The sequence below is a fragment of the Pseudochaenichthys georgianus genome, chromosome 24 (assembly GCF_902827115.2).
Source record: "Pseudochaenichthys georgianus chromosome 24, fPseGeo1.2, whole genome shotgun sequence".
NCBI classification, from domain to species: domain Eukaryota; kingdom Metazoa; phylum Chordata; class Actinopteri; order Perciformes; family Channichthyidae; genus Pseudochaenichthys; species Pseudochaenichthys georgianus.
This window is the reverse complement of record NC_047526.1, coordinates 30,943,523-30,966,863: the sequence shown is the minus strand read 5'-3', so window position 1 is coordinate 30,966,863 and position 23,341 is coordinate 30,943,523. Positions and strand designations below refer to the sequence as shown.

The 23,341-nt window shown below is 41.0% G+C and overlaps 1 protein-coding gene across 2 annotated transcripts in view; it reads right to left on the bottom strand.

The window, feature by feature from the left end:
• Nucleotides 1-23,341, bottom strand: part of map3k5 (mitogen-activated protein kinase kinase kinase 5) — a 94,187-nt gene that overhangs the window by 51,681 nt on the left and 19,165 nt on the right. For both annotated transcript variants that reach the window (XM_034075482.2, XM_034075483.2), the window contains exons 2-6: nt 15,937-16,076; nt 13,857-13,880; nt 8,840-9,033; nt 6,123-6,291; nt 2,985-3,091 (exon numbers count right to left, since the gene is read on the bottom strand). In XM_034075482.2, coding sequence (XP_033931373.1) covers nt 2,985-3,091; nt 6,123-6,291; nt 8,840-9,033; nt 13,857-13,880; nt 15,937-16,076 — 634 coding nt within the window. The remainder of the gene's footprint in view (nt 1-2,984; nt 3,092-6,122; nt 6,292-8,839; nt 9,034-13,856; nt 13,881-15,936; nt 16,077-23,341) is intronic.

Sequence of the window (23,341 nt, the reverse complement as noted above, 5' to 3'; positions counted from 1 at the left end):
TCCAGGCTTCTTGATTGTTTGCACCCGTCATCCATCCTGTGTCTCCGGTGCCCATCAGTGTCAGCCTCGCCCCTGATTGGTCCCACCTGGGTCTTGTCACCCTGTGCTTAAATTCCCCTGTCTCCCAGTGTTCTTTGTCAGTTCGTATTGTCTTATGCTATGGTCAGGTCGATGTTTCTTGTGCTCGTGAAAAGTTTCATTCCTCACTACGTTCGCTATTTTTGTCATCTCGGCTCGAGATTGATAGTTACCCTTTTTGTTGTTCACAGCTGTATTGGAAAATAAAGTATCTTACAAATACTTTACTTCTGTCTCCCGGGTCGTGCAATTGGGTCCTACATCCTAAGTGTCTGAGTTCGTAACATGCTGTTGATAGATTGTGATTTTAAGGGCGTCTATCTGGCCGGGGACAACAGCTGGAAATTAGCCATGTCGGCTAAAGCTGCTCCATTTACTGTTTTTGTGACAGTTCATCGATGGGGACTGTCCACGACACTATAAATAAACTAATATATACATGTATGGTATGTCCTCTTCAAAGCAACCTGTGCAATGCCAGCTTCAGGATTGCCATGATATATAAATCGGACAGGATAAAGAGACCACCATTACAATAATCCTCACATCTGTACAAACGACTTGTTTGTTATTAATATCCACTCAGACTGATATCGCTTATATCTTCAGGGAATCCTCATTGTTATGCTAATGTATGCAGTGAAATGCTTCAGAGCCTCTATTCCATCGGGGTCATTTTTCTTCTTTGGGGATGAAATCTCAATAAGGCTTTGTTCCTGAGATAATGAACGTGTCAAAACCCCGAACTTCATCAAGGAAGCAAGCGGTGTAGCGAAGAATTAAACTCTCGCCCCGGCTGAAAGTGTGATATAAACACATCACGGCTCCTCTACAGAGTGTAAAGGATAAATAAAACATAGGAGCCGACAGCTATTACCATGGAGACTGGCCAGAGAGAAGCCCTGCTCTCGGCGAACACATCTCTATATGTCTTGCTTACTTCTCTGATTTGAAGGAGGAGATTCTGCCCTGGCTCCCGTCAGCCCCCCGCGGCGCTAACACTGGCCGAGAGGCTGAGCCCATTAGTCCACACACACTCCATCTCTTACAAGCCGAGCACGTCACAGCAACCACTGAGCGAATAAGTATAATCTCAAGGCAGAAATAGTGGGTCAGAACTCAGTAGAAAGAGTCAAGGTAATGATCGAGTCCACTTGAAGGTGAAACTTAATTCGTTTTTTTATTTATTTAACTTAATGACTCTCTCCTGCAACGTGCAATCAGCGTAGGACAGCTTTTACAGACCATGTGATTTGAATGTAATTATTGGTTAAATGTCAAAGAAACAACACTTTCTGAACAAGACAGCTTCTATTGGGAAGAACTAAACTGTCCACTAGTAGAGGGCAACATGATAAAATACTCTTAATAATTACCATGTTCCTACTAACTAATGGCTTCTCTAACGCCATTTGCTTTTGCTATGGCAACAGAGGGTATAATTAAGGGATTTAAGTGGGTCAGAGGCAGAGAAGAGCTGCAGGGAGGCAACGCTAACAATATTGGATAATGATTCTACAATGCAATAATAATAAACACGAGGGACTGAGTTGAGAAATTGACAAAATAACAAAGGACAAACTCTGTTTTAGTACTTGCCAACATTATCCATTAAACATTCAATGATATCTATGATGTACAAATATCTCAAGATGTAATATATTTAATTACGTTATTGCATTCTCAACTGACTCCCCGGATATGAAAGTATTAAAAGCAAAATATCTATAGGTTTTTCTTTGAATTCAAATCATAATCCTGTTTATCCTGCAAAAAGGTGTCGATTCTAGATAAAAAAATAAGAACAGTAAACGAATGAATCAATCATAGGCGGCGAAAATCAAGAATAAAGCAAATATTACTCATTATTCAAGACGTCTTATGCCTCATTATCCCCGAAACACTCAAAGAACCCTTATTACACATCCCCTAACAATCACATGACAGAGCTAATGTTGGAAATAACCGTCAGATGTGTGTCGTGTCCTGCTCTTAATCCACTGAAGGAGAGTCTCCTGTCGTTAACACATATCGTATGTCTCACACAATGTCTCAGAGTAGCTGCGTGGAGCTCGTAAACACGCCGTCACATCCTGGAAGCGAGCCAGTGCAAAACAAAACGGGTATCTTGGCACCCTGCAGAAATATTTCCCAATCGGTGCCAAATATAAAATAAAAACAGCTCGTTTTATTGCAGTTTGAGGCAGACACACCACCAAGTTTACAAGAAAAGCAGCTGGTGAGAAACCGGCAGTCTGAACCTCCCTGTGTCGTACATCTGTCTTTTCCCCTGAGCACAGCACCATGCTACTAATAACGTCACTGCTGCTGAACCTGGATCTGCGGCTGCTTGTAACTTCCATAATAAGAACAATCCAGATGTAATTGGGGGTTGAGAATGTTCTCCCTTCACTACTGCGTATGAAACACTTTCCAAAATAAAAAGATACACTCTGGGACAACTTGATAAATGCATCATTTAAGCCATAAAAGACCATGCAAGGCGGAGATGAAGAATGACTTTCCTCAACTGAGTGTTTCTGTCAGCTAAGAGTGAATTATTGTCCTTGTGTGTTGGCTGGAAGATACAATGTTTTTAAATCATCATCATCATCATCATCATCATCATTGAGCACATTTCAAACACAAACATAGTCAAAGCGGTTTACAAAAGCATTTGAAAGAATAACAAGGTTTTTAAAAGGAAAGTCATCACTTTGTAACACTCGCGCTTCTATTGGCTAGCGCTCCAACTCATTGTACGTGATAGGCTAAGGGGCGGGACATCTCTAAGCGGTTGACCAATCACAACAGAGCCGGCCAGCTAAGCAATCAGAGCAGACTGGGCTCTGGTTTCAGACAGAGGGTGAAAAGAGGTGCTGCAACACTTCTTATTTAAATCTTACCGATTCAGTGCAAAGGCGTAGTGGAACTTCACGTGTGGATGAGCCACGGGGTCAAAGGTCGGAAGCTTCTCCAGAGTCTCCACCAGCTTCACGATGGACTCATAATCCTGGAAGATAAGTGAGTACACTGATGAGCACGCTGATCATTGCTAAGCATTGTGGGACAAAGTCTTCCAAACACACTCCGACCCATCAAGGTCCCGAGCGGCTTTGAGGCCAGAGGGAGAGTTGCTGATGCATTGTATTCATTTGGCCTGAGTCTCAACTACCTACTTAACAACAAAAGCACTTCAATAATGGAGTGGCCCCTTCATCATATTTTAGTTTCTGCTTCTTTTCTACGTAGTCCCTATACCCAAAGCATGTTGAATAATTCAGCACGTCCTCGATGCTTGTTGTCCTAATAAAAGATTCATGAGGAGGCTGAGCGCTGCCCACGGTGAGAGGGAGATTGGGACGAGGAGCGCCATTGCATTGCTGAGACTTAAGAGTGGAAAAGAGCAGCAGGTTTAAGACGAGCAGACCAAACGCTTCGCCTCAAGCTCTCCACAGGCGGTCGGCTGCTGATTGAGAGAGGATAGCCCGTAAAAGTTATGACGCTGACATGAGTGTCCTCTGTCTAGCTGGTACTGTAGTGATGAACAGTGTTTACCTATGCTAAGGTCAGTAGCATCACACACAGATCATCTCTACTTAGTCTGCCATTTGTTTGAACTCAAGTAGGGCAAGAGCTGAATGTCTGATATACCGTAACAGTTCCTTTTAGAAACGTTAGGGATGTTGTGCTGAAAGTCATGTATCAAGTGTTCAGGATATATAATTAGGGGGACATGGTTTAAACTTCGAAGAGAGCCATACATCCTGATTGATAAATTGTTTTTTCTTCTGAATTCAAATTGAAATTGAGCAACACTGTGCTTTTTAAAATAATTGCTGTCATTCAAGAGGTTGTTGTCGGCCTCCAAAAGTCTAATGAAGATAGTTGTCTGAGGTTTTTTTTGTAGAAAAACTTAAACGGTTACTTGTTAAAGCTTTAAAATGCAAGGTTTATTTATTGTTTGTTTGTCTTTGTGAGGGTTTGACTGTTCAACTTTTTAATTATTACCCCACTCCAATCCACAGACATCTCATATGATCTCTACTCTACTGTAAGGCAAGGCAAGGCAAGTTTATTTATATAGCACTTTTCAACACAAGGCAATTCAAAGTGCTTTACAAAAAATGAAATACATTAAGCATTAAAAAAGAAAAGCTAATAAAATAAACATTAAAATACATGGATAAAAGTTACAGTGCAGTTTAAGATATGAATAGTTCAATTAAAAGCAGCGACAAAAAGAAAAGTCTTCAGCCTGGATTTGAAAGTAGTCAGAGTTGCAGCGGACCTGCAGGTTTCTGGGAGTTTGTTCCAGATATTTGGAGCATAATAACTGAACGCTGCTTCTCCATGTTTAGTTCTGACTCTGGGGACAGAAAGCTGACCCGTCCCTGAAGACCTGAGAGATCTGGATGGTTCATAATTTAGCAGGAGGTCAGAAATGTTTTGTTTTGGGCCTAAACCATTCAGTGCTTTATAAACCAGCAGCAGTATTTTGAAATCTATTCTTTGACACACAGGAAGCCAGTGTAAAGACTTCAGAACAGGAGTGATGTGATCCACTTTCTTAGTGTTAGTGAGGACTCGAGCAACGGCGTTCTGAATCAGCTGCAGCTTCCTAATAGATCTTTTAGTGAGACCTGTGAAGACACCATTGCAGTAGTCGAGTCGACTGAAGATAAAGGCATGGACAAGTTTTTTCCAAATCCTGCTGTGACATTAGTCTTTTAATCCTAGATATGTTCTTTAGGTGATAGTAGGCTGATTTAGTAACTGTTTTAATGTGACTGTTGAAACTCAGGTCAGAGTCCATGACTACACCTAGATGTCTGGCTTTATCTGTTGGTTTGAACATTGCAGACTGAAGCTCAGCGCTAACTTTTATACGTTCTGCCTTGGCTCCAAAAACCATTACCTCAGTTTTATCTTTGTTTAATTGGAGAAAGTTCTGACACATCCAGTCATTGATTTGTTCACTGCACTTACTCAGTGTTTGAATTGGAGCATAGTCTCCTGGTGAAATTGTTACATAGATTTGTGTGTCATCTGCATAGCTATGGTAACTTATTTTGTTGTTTTTCATTATCTGAGCCAGTGGTAGCATGTAGATGTTAAAGAGAAGAGGCCCCAAGATGGAGCCTTGAGGAACCCCACATGTCGTATTTGTCAACTCAGATGTGTATGTACCTATAGAAACAAAGTTGTTTCTGTCCTTTAAGTAGGATTCAAACCAATTTAGAACTGTTTCCGAAAGTCCCACCCAGTTTTCCAGTCGGTCTAGTAATATGCTGTGGTCAACAGTGTAAAACGCAGCACTGAGATCTAATAATACTAACACTGAAGTTCTGCCACTGTCTGTGTTTAAGTGGATGTCATTAAAGACCTTTACAAGAGCAGTCTCAGTGCTGTCGTTTGGACGAAAGCCTGACTGGAACACATCGAAACAGTTATTTAAATGCAAGAAATGACTGTATGGACCAAAGCAACATGAAGAATGTTATATAGACGAGAGGCAGTCTGTAAGATGGCAGAAAAAACAAGAGTTTCTTTAAAAGCAGGTTCATCCATAGCATTACAATAGGAAGAGGGGGCTTTTCTCTCAGTGTTGATTGATTTCTGGTAAATACACTTGCTTATATGAATAAAAGTCCTTACAAAAAACAAACCACAAAAAAGAATATCCAACAACACATTATCTCCAACATCTATCCTATAATTACCTGAGGCAGCACTTAATTCAACCAATGACAACATTATGCTGATGTTTAGAGTGATTCCCAGAGCAGGTGTAGGAGCCATAATGCTACCTAGCCTGAGTTTATTATTTGTATTATTATTATTTGTTTACATCACTTTTATTTGTATTTGTTGAGCACTTCCGTTAATTGTCACATGAGTGTGGTGTGTGTCTATAGGCCCCCTGTTTCATGGGCCGTTTTGTCCCTATAGTTACTGTGTTTTGATTTTGTTTATTAAATATCTTCAAACTATCTTACTTCATCATAGACGATAGGGACATTGAGCCGCCACGGCAGTAGTACCTGGATGTCTCTGTATGTGAGCAGCAGGTTGATGACGATGTCGACAGAAAGGCACTCCACGTTGTCGAGTCTCTGCTGGATGCGGTTCAGCTCGTTAGCCAGCTCCACGCCGGTGTAAAGCTCCCGAGCCTTTCGGATCTCATTCAGAATCGTCTCGCGGAAATATTGGCTGTAAAAAAAAAGTGCAAAAAATGTCTTTATAATCAAGCATTACATCAAAATACCACCCTCGTTTTTATCATAATAATCATAATAATTCTACTAATTTACAATCTCCTTGAGGGGTAATTGTAACGTGATTGGAGTTTTAATTCATTTACTGCTTTACATAATTTTTGATTATTCTCTAGTGAGACAAGCTACTTTCCAATTGTCTAAATTAGTTTTTTAGAGGAAGTCTCTCATAAATATTTTTAGAATTCCCACTTTCCCCAGTTGAGTAATTTTACCGGTAATTAATAATTAAATGTTTCAAAAAAAGTAGATCCCCACGCAGGAGAGAGTTGAGTGATGCCGCACTACATAAAATAATTAAAGCAGGTAAAATATGACGAGTGGGATAATAAAACAAAAGGCCTGTTATGCTGGGAAAGAGTCAGAGTTCAAACACTAACACTAAGCTTCATTTTGCTCTACAGGGACCCGAATGAATCACGGTACGGTATAATGGCTTCCTCTTCATGAATCAACCAACACCCCCGTTTGCATTTAGCAGCTGAAAGATATGTTTACAGACACACATTGGTCACTTCACACATACAGTAACATGGCCCTGTCATTAAACACTGTGACGGCACATTTCCTTCAGAGGAACTTGTTATAATGAAGAGCTTTAAATAGATTTGATTAACTCTTTCATGGGAATGAACCCTAACCCTATTCAAAGTTATAATAAAGTAAATGTATTCAAAAGTGGGTCAATCCAGAAATCTAAATTGGTGGATTTGGTGTAATGTTTGAACAACACGTTATATTGAAGCTATTTGATATTGTGTTACCGTCAATATTAATACTGGCAAAGCAAAGATATACATATTGTGTAGATATCTTACACTATGTTCCTGTGAGGATTATTCAAAAGCAGTGTTTGTAATTTTGGTAGCATCTGTTTCAAGGTAGCCTGAACAATGTATAGCCTACTATGCTTTTCAATTTCACTTGCTTTTGGCTAATGACCTAAACAACTTGATGTTTATTTATGAACTATATAATTAAGCACATAATTGTATTGAGGATCTATTGGTCATGATGATGAATGGCATCAATAGCCGCTTTCACACCAAGTAGTACTTTGCCGTACTTAGTTCCCAGCACTTAGTTCCCAGCACTTAGTTCCCCCATGGAACTAAAGAGCAGATCGCGTTCACACCGGAATAAGTTCCCTGAGGGAAGATTACGCAAATGAAGCCGCGGTTGCGTTCCAATAGTCCGTTTAGCTTAGGAACCTTCCTGACCAAGTGAAATGACCCGGAAGTCCCTCAGTGGCAGCCATGATAAGTGCCGTTCCAATTCTCCAAATGAAAGGAAAGGAGGTTTCAAGCTTCCTTTATAACCTCCTTTAGCTTAGGAACCACTGGACCTCCCTAACCGACAGGAGAAGCGAAAATGCTGCCCCACAATGCCTTGCAGCCGCAGCATTTGCCGTCACTCAACAGTCGGCCGTTCACGAAAACAACCGATTATGACCGAGAAATGATATCATGAAAGTTACGGTGCTTATTAAGCTTTTTAAAACATAGGTGGTAAGTTGCCAAAGTGCTTTGTTTTGAACGTTCATCAGTATTATAATCAAAAAGAGAAATATGAACGTTAGTTTTTACGGAAATGATCAAATAAAGTCAACATTTCACAGTCTTTACTGAGCTGTGTGGGGTTTGTTCAACTTCTAAAAGATGTTTGAATGGTGATATACACAGTGATAGATGTTAAGGACTAACGTTCATAATAAATACATCTGTATTGATTTTAAGATCTTTAGTTCATACAATCATACGTATTGGGATCATTGGTATTAATGTGGACCGGAGGGAGAGGGAGACGAGCATAAGTTTCACTTTCCTTTTTTATTTCAATTCCAGCTTTGGTCCTGAAGAATATGTTTCTCTGTTGTTCATAAAGCAAAGCAGCAGCATCAGAGCACGGTGCAGAGTCTCCAGATGAGTTTACAGTGGTCCCTCGTTCTTATTAAACATCCATGTTGTAGTCCGCTGTATAGAAAACTGTGGTTTCCATGGTTTCCCCACAGCAGCAGACGCACACAATGACGTCCGCTGGCGCATCATAAACACGTCGGATAGTGAAAGTGCAGTCGATTCTCTAAAGTACCGCAGTCTCTTCTCCTAAATCCTTTTGAATTCTCCTATCCACTATCCCTTAACCCCGTGACCTTTCACTCAGAGGTCAAGGAATAGACGATAGGGTTAGAACTTAGGAGCTGATTTTTGGATTATCGGAACGCAACCCAGGACAGCAGAAAGCTTACACAACTTCCGGCGCAGACTGAAAACTCATCTCTTTCGACTCCACTTCGAGCAATAGAATTACTATCAAAGCACTTATATACTAACAAAGGCTTATCTACTTTATGATTCTGTTTTCTTCTAGTTTGTATCTTCCTGGTAGAATGCACTTATTGTAAGTCGCTTTGGATAAAAGCGTCAGCTAAATGCAATGTTTACTTTTGCCCTCTCTGCTCTCTACCATTCAGTGTTACTTACTGGGAGTTAGACTGGGACACTTTGAGCAGCTGGATGAAGCGGTCCAGCAGCGGCATGCAGATGGGCCCCAGCAGCATCTCGAAGTTGGGCTGCATGAGCTCCGTCAGGCCCTTCATCAGGCTGCCCTCGCAGCAGTACACCTTGCTGTGGGGCGTCACCATGTAGGGGATGAAGGTGTAGTTGGCTGAGCACGTCTGTTGAGAAGAAGGAGACAGTTTAGAAACATAGCTACTAAGAGTATATTTAAGCACCAGAGGACTCTTTTTATATAACATTGTGGGTTTAGTGTGAAGTAGTCATCAGCAATATTTAGAGAATCTAAAGCACTTGATAACTGGATTCAATACTACCCAAAAAAGGATAAAAAATAAAAATTCGAGTTATATTTTTTTTTTTACAAAATCTGTAGTTGAATCTTGTCCTCTTTCAAAAATATATCAAATTCACTATGTTGACACTATGACCCAATTTAAGTTTACAAGTCAGATCAAACTACAGTCTCAGTCTACTTTGTAGCTGTTCTATTTTTAAATCATATCTTGCCAACTTTCTCTGCCACTGAAACTGAAGTTGTCACATTTATATTGAAATCCAAATTTCTTCTGAGCACTTTGACTTCTTCTTCTTGGCTCGAAATAAAAGTGGGGAAACATTATTGATCTCCATTTTTTCCTCTATTTGACATCCTTGGCTGTACAAGATGTGTTTGATATTATCAAGAGCTCCAGGATAGCAGTGAAGTGATGCTACGTCCCGTTGTGCAGAATGTATTTAGCGGATCTGTTTTGGTTTAGCTAATGCGCATATAGTGCACATACGTATGAATGACCATACTTGGAGTATATTGTATTATCGGAAGTTCAACAGTATCCAGTACAAGGTGTGCATTTACAGTAAAGACAATCATGGATTACCTTATCTAAATAACCTGTCAAAAGCTCTTTACAACCAAGTTCATAGACACTGTATAGTAAAAGACTACATTGTACAGGGGAGGAAGCAGATTGCCTGGAGGAAGTCGGAGCTGTTTCCCCTGTTTGAGACAGATCAGGTAACAACATTACGCTTTGGCTTTGTCCAAAGAGACAATAGTGTTTGTGTTGTCTTAATAATAATAATAATAATAATAATAATACATGGGACTTTTATAGCGCTTTTCATGAAACTCAAAGACGCTTTGACAGAGAATTAAGAGGAGAAAAAAAGACATGAGAAAACAAAAAAATATATAAAATAAAATAGATAACAAAGAAATACAAAAAGAGATGAACAGAACATAGGGGGGGGGGTCAGAGATTGAATGCAGTGTTGGACAGGTTTCCACTGAACCAACAGAAGGAAGTATCTGTATCAGCGCTGACAGTCCCATTAGGAGCTGCTCTCTTGTTGCAACCACACACACATACCGCCTTGCACCGTGATGCTCACAACACCGAGCAGAAACAGTCGTCATGTATTTCACGTCTGTTTCAGTTTAAGCTGCTGTTGTAGCACTAAAAGTGTTCTTCTTTGTGTACTTAGCTCTAATTCATGACATCTGTGTTATGTCTGGAGGTAGATGTTCTCCTGTCTGTGTTGGTTTTGAACTTGACATTACGCTGCTGCTTCGGTTGCGGTGGCCTGCCGCTGCTGAATAACCACCGCAGACACACTGGTGGTGCTCTTTGCAGACAGACAATGAGAGAGGCAGCAACTCCACTGTCGACATCTCCAAGAAGCAGCTGAGGTCTTTTCAAGGAGAGCAATTCCCAGCATGGCAGATGTGTGGTGACAACAATGGGCGCGCCAGAAGACGGTTGGGCTGCCGTACAGCTGCATCCTCCTGACGCCTCTAATGCTCTGTCATAGTTTCAGCTTTTCATGCAGAAGAAACACACACTGCTGCGGCTCTCAGTGCTTGACAAAAGGAAGTGGAAGGAAGGTGTGGTGTTGAAGCAACGAGAGCCAAACCCGCAGATAAATACTTCCTGCTTTACAACAGTAGTGGATGACATCACTAGTGCATGCAGACAAGTTGCAAAATCCTGACGTTAAATGTCGCCCCTCTGTGTGTGAGATGCCTATAGGCGCAGGGGCCTTTCTTTCTTTTCGCAGGCTCGTATTTCAGGCCATTTGAAGCTAACCGGTTGCTAACAGGCTCCTCGGGTAGCAGAGAAACACATGTGACAGCAGTGGCTCACGGGGAATCTGTTGAATGTGACCGGCAGTGATTCAGTTATTCAACCGGTGACTCGTCTAGTTTGATATCCTTGCCGATGGTCAATCTGCACTTACTGGGAGATGTCAGCTGCTTACTCACTAACCTTCACAGAGACACACTCAGAGCTGACCACAACTCAATGTTGGAGAACATTTTATGCAGATGTCCAATCAGTGTTGATGGAAACTCCTCCTGCCAGGCCTCAATATTTGAGTGTGTGTCAGTGTAAGCTACTTTTAGTACATCTACACACACACATACAGAACAACAGTACATTAGATACGTTTCGAATGTGATCGGTAATGTTACGTTTACATATCTGGCCTTTTTCCTCTTGTAAAATGTACGCATACTGTTTGGAAATACTAACAACAATCATATTTTTTTGTCCAAGCATGTTTTTCTATAGTATGTTGTTAACTTTAATACTGTGCTGTCAACAAATGATGAAGTTGTAAGAAGGGTTACTTTTTGTCCTGGAGGTCTTATTGCATCATGTCATCATGTACAGTATGCAGACATGAGACCGTTTCCTGTGACCGCCTTTGCATACTCTCTCATTTAGAAATAAACACGGTGTCTATATATAAAATACGTCGCTCACAGAAGGTTAGAGGGTTCTCTCGTGTTTAGTTTCATGAGGAGCTCCACTATTGGCTGGAAGTTTCCATGTGACCTTGGTGCTTTTTTGAATTAATATAATAATAATACATTTTATTTGTAGGCGCCTTTCATGACGCCCAAGGACACCGTACAATTTGTTAAAAAAAAGAACAATTAACTAATAGGCAACAGAACATGATAAACCGACAGTTATCAGACCAGCAGAGGAGGAGCGGAGGGAGCGAGGAAGTAGTACTCCTGAAGAAGGTCAGCCAGATAGGGGGGGGGGGGCAGGTTATGTTTGATATGATTCATATGTGTCTAGACAGGGCAATTAGAATTAAATATATTTATAATTATATTAAGATATTGCTCATCCTATCCCATACACAGATACCGTCAAAGGGATGGAAGAAATTATGCAGATATTGCCATTTAAGTGCACTTCAACCCTCATAGAAGCGATGTAAAAGCACATGCGACCATGCAGAGGAGATTGGAGTGCTCTAATAGAAGCAAGACAGAAGGAGAACAATGAGAGCGCATAGGGGAGAGCAGCAGGTTCACGTCCTCACAATGTGAGTGATAATCAGCTCTCCTCACATGCTACGAGTCAGAGATCAGGAGATCCATGCAGAGCAGGCCCTCAATCCACTTAGGAGAGCTAAGCCTTTTATCTCAAGCCTGAACATGGACTTCTGGACTAAAGTCAGTCGTCTGCTTCCGTCGTAATATTTGCTCTAAAGCTGAATTGGTTGATATAAGAAAATCAATCGTCTGTTTATCAGGCTAAAATCGCAAACATGAGTTCCAGCTTCTGTAATCTGCTGAATGCGACTGTACTATACTGTACTGTACCAGGGCTCCAGAACACTATCGGCTTTGTCCTCTACATATTATACTCAGAGCTGTGAAACAATGCACATTCTCAACTAGAAAAACATAGTACACGTTTAAATTGGCTTAAAGAGGCCTAATTCTGCTTTGCTTACCCTTACCTGTAGTGCGGTGTAGGGCTGCTCCATTATGGCAACAATCATAATCTCGATTATTTGGGTCAATAATTGATATCACGATTATTAAAAAACGATTATCCATTTACTTTGAAAACATCCATTTATTGAAAATAATAATAACAGTTGATTACCCTGAGCTTTAAGTATAATTCAACTGAAAAACACATTAAAAAATAACAATAATACAAATATACTAAAAATGATACTAAAGTAATCGTTTTATTTCGACTACGTTGTTTTCGTAATCGTTGCAAGCCAAAATCGTAATTGCGATTAAAATACGATTAATTGAGCAGCCCTAGTGTGTTGTATAGGTTTGTGTGCATGTAAATCAGGGGTGTCAAACTCAATTTCATCGCGGGCCACATTCCCATAAAGGTTGCACTCAAAGGGCCGGTTATAACTATATAAATATATAATATATATATAAAATAATGTAATATGTTACATTATTGCCTCTGAATTGGATTATTATCGGATAGGATAATAACTTAGTAATTAACTACGTCTGAAAGCAGAAGTCCAGGGCAAATAATTGCAAGTCTCTTCAGTGCATGTCACAAAACGAGATGCATTGTGGGACATGTAGTTTATGGGCAACCTGCTTCTGTAAAGTGGCATGTAACTGTATAATAAACGTATTATATTCTTTGCAAGCTCTTGCGGAGCCACATAAAATGACGTCGCGGGCCGGATTTGGCCCCCGGGCCTTGAGTTTGAGACCCCTGATGTAAATGGTCTACAAAGGCTAAAATCCCAAAGTGAGGGGACTGAAACCTAATGTGTTGAAGTGGGTGCTTCTTTAAACAACATTACGTGACTCGCCACAGAGAAGGATTTCCTCAGCTTTGAGGCAGCACCTCATTTGAATGCTGCAGCTTTTGCAAGTCAAATGTTCCAAATGCCTGATCCTATTTATGCAGATCAAGCCCATGCGGTCACTGGAACTCATGAAACAGCTGTCGTCTGAGAAAAACATCTCCGAAAATGTAAGAGAAGACCAACCATGTCATTTGACATCTTGCATTTCTGAGGAACAAATATCAGCCTCTTTCCAAAAGCGAGCTGCGAAAGAGAAGAACCTTGATAACACCGAGGAGAGAAACGCAAGGTGTCAAACACTTAAAACATATTCTCTGCACTACATAGGATGTGTGATGTGTGCGCAGGGTGAGAGGAAAGCTTGCTTTGTACTCACAGTGTTCTTCTGGCAAATTATCTCCTGGAAAGAAGAAGAGAAAATACATTTAGGGATCACAAAAGGACACTTCTCGAATAAATAACAGAAAGGTAGACATGCGACAATAAAAAGATAACTAACGTGGGAATTCCAAACATTTAAAAAAGGTTTTATGAAGAAGGAAGTACATTGAACATGTCTGTTTACCGTGACATCGGCTAATGGCGTTTGTCTCGCAGAAAGCCAAATATTCAGACATCGAAAGTGAGTTTTAAAAAAAAATGTTTGCATCTATTTCAAAGGTCTTTAAAACTGTTTCTGCAGCTTGAAACACCTTAACACTCTAGGACTGGAAAGAGATGTAATTGTACATGCTGTGATGCATCAAGCCCAGACGCGGGAATGGTTGTGATGAGTCCCATCATCACACATTCGAAGAAGCGGATCAATGAGCCGAGCTACTAAAATATTTAAGAGCACTCATTAATACCTTATGCCTCTGATAGGATAGATAATAGGATATGTATCAATAAGGATATTTTCCTCACGTTCAATTTGAGAAAAGGAAGTATTTAAAACTGAATAACACCTTTGTGATCAACTACACACGTTTACATTGGGACTACTTTCAGTCAGTCAGAAATCAGCCTGAGCGGCATGAGGGCGCACCTCTCTAAAAGGGCTCCAGCATTTAAAGAAAACTCCTGACACCCCTTTGAAACCGTTTAGCAGCCTGATACAGATCAGAGAAAGCCACCAGAGAGGTGTGTGTGTGTGTGTGTGTGTGTGTGTGTGTGTGTGTGTGTGTGTTTTCAGTCGGGGTGGGGAGCAAACCACAGGAACTCCTATGAGGAACTGTCTGAAACAGAGCAGGCTATCTGAAGCTTTTTACGACATACGCAGCAGGAATAATTGAGCTAAAAATGGCTTCTAGGTTCAATCTGCACTCGAGGCTGTACGGTACGTTACTCTGACTGCACGGCGAGAGGAAAACGACAATAAAGGCTTCAGTGTTTCTCCGCTACCGTTTTCAATGTGTTCAGCTTTGGCCTCAGTGAACCACGACTCGTCTGCTCCATAAGACTCGCACTGTTGCAAAATGCTGACTCAGCTCGGGTGAGTCGTTTTGGGGGTAAAAGTAACAATCTGACATTTGATCCTGAATACAGATGTGTTACTCTCCCTTACAGATTAGAGCAGCTCTTTTCATCAAGGTTTTGCTTTATTTCATAACAGTGTGTCGTGCTTTTTGAAGTTAGCAGAGGTGGTCTTAGTTGCAGTAGGAGGCAGCCCACGTCGACCAAAAAAAACATGAGTAATCAGCACACGGTGCATAATACCCGAAATGTGTTTTAAAGTGCCGAACCATTTCAACTGCACCATTAAAATATAAAATTAAATTACGTAAATGGTTGTAGCACTTACAATGGTTTGGCTTAATCTGAGTGTATGTGGTTGACTTTGGATAAAAGCAACAGCTAATTGAAAAATGAAATGAAATAGTTGAATTTGTGTCTTAAATTGAAGAGCTCTCAATGATGGACACCACTTCAAAACCGGGACTATATTCGACCCTGATTCCAACAACATCCTTTAGCCTATCATCATTTTTGATTTTCGTTTCCAGCTATCAAACCATCAGCACTGAAATGAAAATCTCAATCGTGGAAATTCAATGATTTACATACATTCAACAAAAGAAATACAAGATTCGATAGAAAAGAAAGGACATCACGGGAGTGCACAGCCAGCTCATCTCTGAAGGGCAGAGAAACACAACTGAGGACCAAAAAAAAAAAGGATCCAGGGTTTAACCACCGAAAGAAAAGTGGTTGATGACTAAGTGACAGCAAAATTGCTCCTTTCTGTGAACTCTATTTTCATCAAAGAACTACGTCTTTGAAATGACGCCAATGCCGACTTTCATAAAATGCATTTCCTTCCTTCAAATAATCGATGCATTTATGTGCCGCTGCCACCACATTACTTTCCTGTCAGTCCCCTGTCCCTCTCCCCTTCCTAAAAATAGCTTTCAATCACCACCTCTGTGTACCTCAGTGACTGTTTGTTAACGTGTGTTAATGCTCTCGGTTCTCACCTTCAGGGACTGGAGGGAGTCGGAGTTGGTGTCGCAGTACAGAATGATGTTGTTAGCCATGCTGAAGCTCTCTCTGACTCCCAGGTGGTAGAAGAGCGAGGGCTGCCGGAAAGCGTCCGTCATCTCCACCACGGCGATGTCTGATGGGGAGAGACAGGTACAGACAGTCGAGTGTTAGGTGTCAACTTTAAACGTTTCAGTTCATCTTGACAGTTTCAAGTCCTCAACACCAAACTTTCCTGAAGGGATTTATTTCCAAAATGCTGCCACACCTTTGGAAACACTCTTATATGTCTTAAAGGTGACATGTCATGCTTTTCCGGTTATTACCTTTGTGTGTTATGAAGGTTTGTATGCATGTAAATGGTGTGCAGAGTCAAAATCCTCAAAGTACATTATGTAGCGAGTAAAACTCTAACACAGAAAATACCTCCCCAAAACGCCTCGTTGGAGATACGTCACTGTCCATTTGATTCTTCGAACGAAATGGACCAATCCGCGGAGCCGTTACGTTACGTCCGCGGAGCCGTTACGTTAAGCCCCCGCTGATTGGTCCAAATTGACCAATCCACGGACTTCCTCACACACTCAGTGCAGGCAGCTCTGCTGATCTCTCCTCCCTGGCTGCAGGCTGATAACAGACAGTTGGGATCGCGGCGAAATTCTCTCTGCAGACCCATTCTCACAGCGTTTATCAACCTTTTTCTTACTCAATATCAAGCACACTTATTGCTTTTACTTCGGCTGTGACTTTGTGTGTGCTCAGGGTGAGTTTGGCTGTGTTTTCGCTGTGTATCGCAACAATGGAATTATGATCAGTGGAAATGGCCATGACATGGGACCTTTAATGTGTGCATGTATAAATGTGTCAGTTGATTGTGTATCTATAGGATATACATATTTTTATATATATTTGTATTTTTGTATTCGGGATTGTGGGAAACGGTATTTCGATCTCTCTGTCTGTACACACAAACTGAAAGATTGACAATAAAGTTGACTTTGAAACATTTCAGTTCATCTTGACGGTTTTTAAGACCTCAACACCAAACCTCATGATGCAATAGGAAAGGGAGTTACTTCCAAGATGCTGCCACATCTTTGGAAACACAATATAGATGTATCACGTTTCAAAGGCTTAAAGGTAGGGTAGGTCATTTTGGAGAAAGCAGCTCGAGTGCGCTAGAATTTGAAAGTACGCAGCCGAACTGCCCCTTCCTTCAGACTTCCTCACAGAGCCCCTCCTCCAACACACACGAACGCGCACATGACCAATGAGGGCACGAGGTAAGTTTGTGCCCAGATGGAAGGCTGACAGGCAGGTAGGCCATCCAGTTACTTTAGCCGGGCCGTCTCAGATGATTGGTCATGCTTTTTACAGCGCCACGGCTTCCACAGATGACATTTTTGTACGTATGTATTGTCAAAGCATTTAATATATTCATTGCTATCGGGATGTTAAGAGCATTCCATGGAATATAACAAGTGTTTCTGAAATAAATCACATACCCCACCTTTAATTATCATGCACAAAAGCCTAGCATAGTTGATGATAATGACAATCTTACAGAGGCCCTATTTCCCTTTCCTGTAGCACAGTGGTTCTCAAACTTTTTCTGTCAGGCCCCCCCTTTGGAGAAAAAAAAAAGTCGGGCCCCCCCAACACAAATAGTCAGGCTCAGTGGCGGCGCCAGAGATTTATTTTGGGGGTGCTGTGGGGTAGCTTGACGTTTCATAGAGGGTGCTCCAACATTTAGGGTTCCCCATTTAATGTACCGGTGGCTACAGTGGAATGTTCTTCTGCGTAGGTGCATAGGTGGTGTGTGGACCTCACATAGGGGGGTCCGGGGGCAAGCTCCCCCCGGAAGATTTATTTTTAAATATTGAAGTTAAAAGCCTCAATCTGGTGCACTTTGAGAGCAACATGAAGAGATCTATGGATACCTCTCAACACCCATTTGAAACAGACCTGGAAACAGATTTACTTTTTCTTTATGGATATTTTACAAATCACTCTTTTAAACTTTATTCTTGTTTTACTGTCATATAGTATTTCATAGCTGATGGTTTCAACTCTATCTATGAATACAAATAGGGCTGAACGATTAATCAATTTTAAATTGAAATCGCGATTTGAAATGATGCGATAATCAAATCGCAAAGCCTGCGATTTTTTAAAACTTTTTTATTGTGTGTCAGTCATCCACACCAATCAGAAGTGCTGTGCTCCACATGTACCAGCCATTGTTAATCCATCAGAAGTGGCCCATGATAGAAGGTGATTGATCCAATCACCTGCCAAGTCTTTTTGAAAGTGCCTGCCCTTTCCAAACGGCTTCCAATGGAGCTTTCCTAGATGGTTTCTGAGTCAGGTCAGTGATGCTCCATCACGTGTTTCTATTACAGGGTGAATCTTAAACTGAAGCTTGACTTTAAAGCAACCCAACGGAAGTTTCATGTAAGTTTAGTTCTTTCACTCGTAGCTCGGGCTGCGGGGGTGCGAGAGACGGGAGCACGTTGATGCGACCTTCCTAGCCGGAGTTCTGGCCGCATTTTACAATAAACTTCAGTTGGGTCGCTTAAAAACAAATATCGCAATATTTGTCAGAAAAATCGCAATTCGATTTTTTCCCAAAATCGTGCAGCACTAAATACAAATACGCTCAACCCCACACTGACTCCAGCTCGAGCATATGATCCGGATCAATAGGTCAACAGAAGTAAATATTGCAGAGTGTCACTCAAGCCAGCGGGACCACGGCTTCTGCTGGAGGGGCGGAGAGTTCCCAGCCTTGAACCAAGAGCTGAAGCAGCAAAACAGACTGCTGTGTTTCCAGAGAGCTCTTTCATGGTGCTGTTGAACTGATCCAGAGATACTGCACGAACCAGCCCAAAGCATGAAGCCATACATGTTTGCACTTAAAATATTTCTGTGCATTGCTACCACTAAAAACGGCTGTGAATACAAAAAAGTATCAATTTCTTGCCTCTCAAATATTGACTTTTCGTGCTTTCCTCTGTTTATATCATGTCAAAGTGAATATCATTGGGGTTTGGAACGAAAGAAAAGACACGTAAAGACATCCATTTGGATTTTAAGGAACTGAGATGAACATTTGTCACGATTTACTGACATGTTCTACACCAAACTACTTAATCAAGAAAATAACGGGCAGATTGTTCAGAACTGAAACTACTTAGTTAATAACAAAACTAGCCAACTGTTTACAACCCTACATACATGCGTTTTAAAAAGGACATCATGACATACAAAGTGTATACTAGACAGTACAGTGAACACAACATGGGGCGGTGGTACACGTTGTCCCCGAGGCCTCGAGCCACTGATAACTGATAACAACAAAAACAGAGTCGCTGCGCTCCAGTAACGACAGAGGAGCTCGGAGAGATAACGCACCGCACCCTGCTTTCTCATCTGCTTCCAACTCTCCACCTCTCTGTGTCAACACACACATCGCATGCAGCTGAAGAGCGGAGGATCTCTGATCAGGCAGAACTAATATGTTATAGGTCGTTTCAGGCCATCGACCATTACAGCTGGTGGAGTGTCACTGTGGGAATGCCCTCAAATCGAGTCACTGTCAGATAATAGGATTTTTTATTCCGAACATTTGATGGCGGGGAAACTGTCTCTGATTGTCTCGTGTGGTGATCTTGAACAGGGCAATTCTTATCAGGTGTTATCAGGTGTTATGGCCCAATCTGCACTCAAAAGAACAACAAACAGTGAATCAAAACAACAACAAGGAAGCATGACAAGTGCAGATTGCAAGTTAAATACACCAGAGGCTCAAAAAATGGTCACTTTCAGGTTTTTATATATTTTTTTTAACTTAAAGCTTGGACTCAATACAACACACATCTTACCCAGGTTGCCCAAAATCACAAATGTACAATCTTTACAACATTCAACACCCACCACCTCTGCTTTGGGTAAGGAACAAGAGATCGAGTGACAATTGAAGATCGACTAAAGTCACAAAAATAAGGACTGGAGAAATTACTTCACTTCTCGGAGACTTGACTTAAAGATTTATAAAAAGAAAAAAAAGTGTAGCTACGTGTCCTAGAGGCTGAGGTCGAAAAATCTAAACGTCAAAAATCAATGCTTAGAACAAGACTGTATTAATGAAAAGGATTAACTTCTTATAATATGCACAACACCACTCTCTCACCTTCTCTTCCACACACACCTCACACAGGTATCTACTATTCTTGCCACCCATACCCATGTGACCCAACAAACCCCAACCCATAATTGATCACAATATAATAATATTATAAACAAAGACCAAATTATAAAAAATAAAAAACCGTATCAAATGTACCACAGGAATCCCCACTCTCTGACACATGGCTCATACACAGCGTTCAGTTATTATGCTCCAAATATCTGGAACAAACTCCCAGAAACCTGCAGGTCCGCTGCAACTCTGACTACTTTTAAATCCAGGCTGAAGACTTTTCTTTTTGTCGCTGCTTTTAATTGAACTATTCATATTTTAAACTGCACTGTAACTTTTATCCATGTATTTTTCCTTAATGTTTATTTTATTAGCTTTTCTTTTTTAATGCTTAATGTCTTTCATTTTTTTTTTGTAAAGCACTTTGAATTGCCTTGCGTTGAAAAGTGCTATATAAATAAACTTGCCTTGCCTTGCCTTACACCAAGTATATTATACATTTCATTATTAGGCCTCTGCACCGTTAGGACTGACTTTGTCTCAGCTTTGCCAACACGTCACATGAAGGAACATGTCAAATGGCTCCGTCCACATCCTCTCATGCAATTTGCATATTGCAACAAAAACAGGAAAAGCTGCAATCATCAGTACTTTCAGGTTCAACATGGATAAAATAACAATGAATAATATAAAAGTGAGAAAGTGATGACCCAAAAGAAAATCTCATTTCAGCTCACTGGAGCGGTTTAGCATCTTATTGTTTTGGTTTGGCATTTTTGATTCATTCTCACTACTCTACTCAGCAAACACAACTCTCATACTCCCACTGATCACTTTCACCCGAGCACCAAACAACAGATGGGCTCCGTCAATAGATAGCTGGTGAACATAGTGGAGCAGTTATCCTCCGACAAACAAATTAAATCACAGCTAAGGAGAGGGAATATTGGATTCATATTTGTGGGACTGACAGAAGCACAACACCAAATGCATCTAATGTTGCTTTGTGTCTGCTGGGCTTTTTCCATTCAATTCAATTCAATTCAAAACCTTTATTTATCCAGGTGAAATCCCATTGAGATCAATGATCTCTTTTTCAAGGGAGACCTGCAGCAGTAGGTTCCACAAGAAGACATAAAAACATAAACAACAGAACAACAAAAGGACATCATACAGCAAAATGTACAGGGATTACAATTTACATATCTATCCACATGTACAGGTACCAACAGCATCTGATTGAGTAGCATCCAACCGAGCTTTAAAAACATGTAGTGGTACTAGCTTGGTAATTTCCCATTCTTTTTGCAGACTGTTCCAAGTTAGTGGAGCTGCACATCTGAAAGCTTTCTTCCCTAAGACAGTCCTACTTGGCACATTTAATAAAACCACAGCATGCGATCTCAGGCAATAAGTACTTTCAATTCGCCGAGAGATCAGGGAGCAGATATAAGATGGTAGTTTATCCAACATGGCTTTGTAAATGAAAAAGTACCAGTGACTGAGCCTCCGTACAGGAAGTGATGGCAAAACCGCCTTGGCATACAGGGTACAGTGATGCATCAGTGCTTTACAATTTGTCAAACATCTCAGTGCACTGTGATACGCACTTCAAGTTGAATTCCTTGCGTAGTTACAATATCCAAAGCAGTCTCCGGTGTATTTTTAGCTTTAGCTTTAGAAAAGAGCATTACCTTGGTTTTATCCACATTTAAAAGAAGCTTAAGTTCAGAGAGCTGAGTCTGAATAATGTTAAAAACAGCCTGTGATTTAACAACAGCCTCGTTAATCGAGGGACCTGCAAAGTACATAACGGTATCGTCCGCATAAAAATGTAAGGTTGCTCCTTTGACATTTTCACCTACGCTGTTGATATAGATGGAGAATAATAGCGGACCTAAAACAGAACCTTGTGGTACACCATTAGTAATGTTTAACCACTCAGAAGACAGCCCATCAAAATGAACACATTGGGACCTTTCAGAGAGTAGTTCACAAACCACCCACTGCATGGCTGGATGTGCCAATACTGGCTAGCCTCTGCTTCAAAATGTGATGATCGACGGTATCACAAGCTTTGGATAGGTCAACAAATAGAGCTGCACAACTCTGCTTATTATCTAAAATACTCGTAATGTCATTCAGCACTTTCATCGTGGCAGTGATGGTGCTGTGTTGCTTTCTGAAGCCTGACTGATGTTTAGACAGGATGTCATTTGTACATAAAAACTCCTTTACCTGTTCACTCACTAGGCGTTCAAGAACCTTAGCCAGAACTGACCATTTAGAGATGGGTCTATAGTTATTTAATAAGGTGGCCTCCCCTCCTTTTAGTAGTGGCAGGACATAAGCTGACTTCCATACTTTTGGGATTTTGTTCGTGCTGAGGGAGAGGTTAAAAAGAGAAGTAAGAGGTGGAGCAATAAAATCTGCAGCCATCTTTAAAAAGAAAGGTTCTACGTTGTCCGGGCCAGCCGGCTTTTTAGGATCTAGCTTGGTTAAGACTTCACGAACAACATCAACAGTAAAAGGGGTAAAACTGAAAGGGTTTTCCAGACCACATTGTTCTGAGTCAAAGACTGTGGTGTTCACAGAAGCAGAGTTAGAAACAGAATCAAACAGAGAGCCACAGGACACAAAATGCTCATTAAAACAATTTAGCATAGTAGCCCTGTCCGATATAGAGCCAGATGCTGTGGTGAGGCACGGAGGTAGCTCATTACGGATATCACCGGTGGATATCGATTTTATGGCTTTTCAGAATTTTCTAGGGTTGTTCAGGTTCTTTGTGGTTACTGACAGATAGTACTTTGATTTAGCACTTTTGAGATGTGAAGTGAAGCTATTCCTTAGCTGCCTAAAACGCAGCCATTCTACCTCTGAGCCTGATTTCCTAGCCTTTGCCCAGGCCTTGTTTCTCTCATGAAGGAGACTAGACAGCTCAGCAGAAAACCAAGGATTGTCTCGTCCCTTTACTCTAAATGTACGCAGGGGTGCATGTCTATCAATGATCTCCATAAAACCAAGATAAAAAATAAGACCATGCGGTTTCTACATCAGCACACAGATCGATTTTTCCCCAATCAAACCCAAACAGATCATGCACAAAACCCTGCTCCACAAAATGTGTTATGTCTCTCTTGATGATAATGCGAGGTTTCACCTTTTGGACTTTAGTGTCCCTAATTGTGGCTACAACA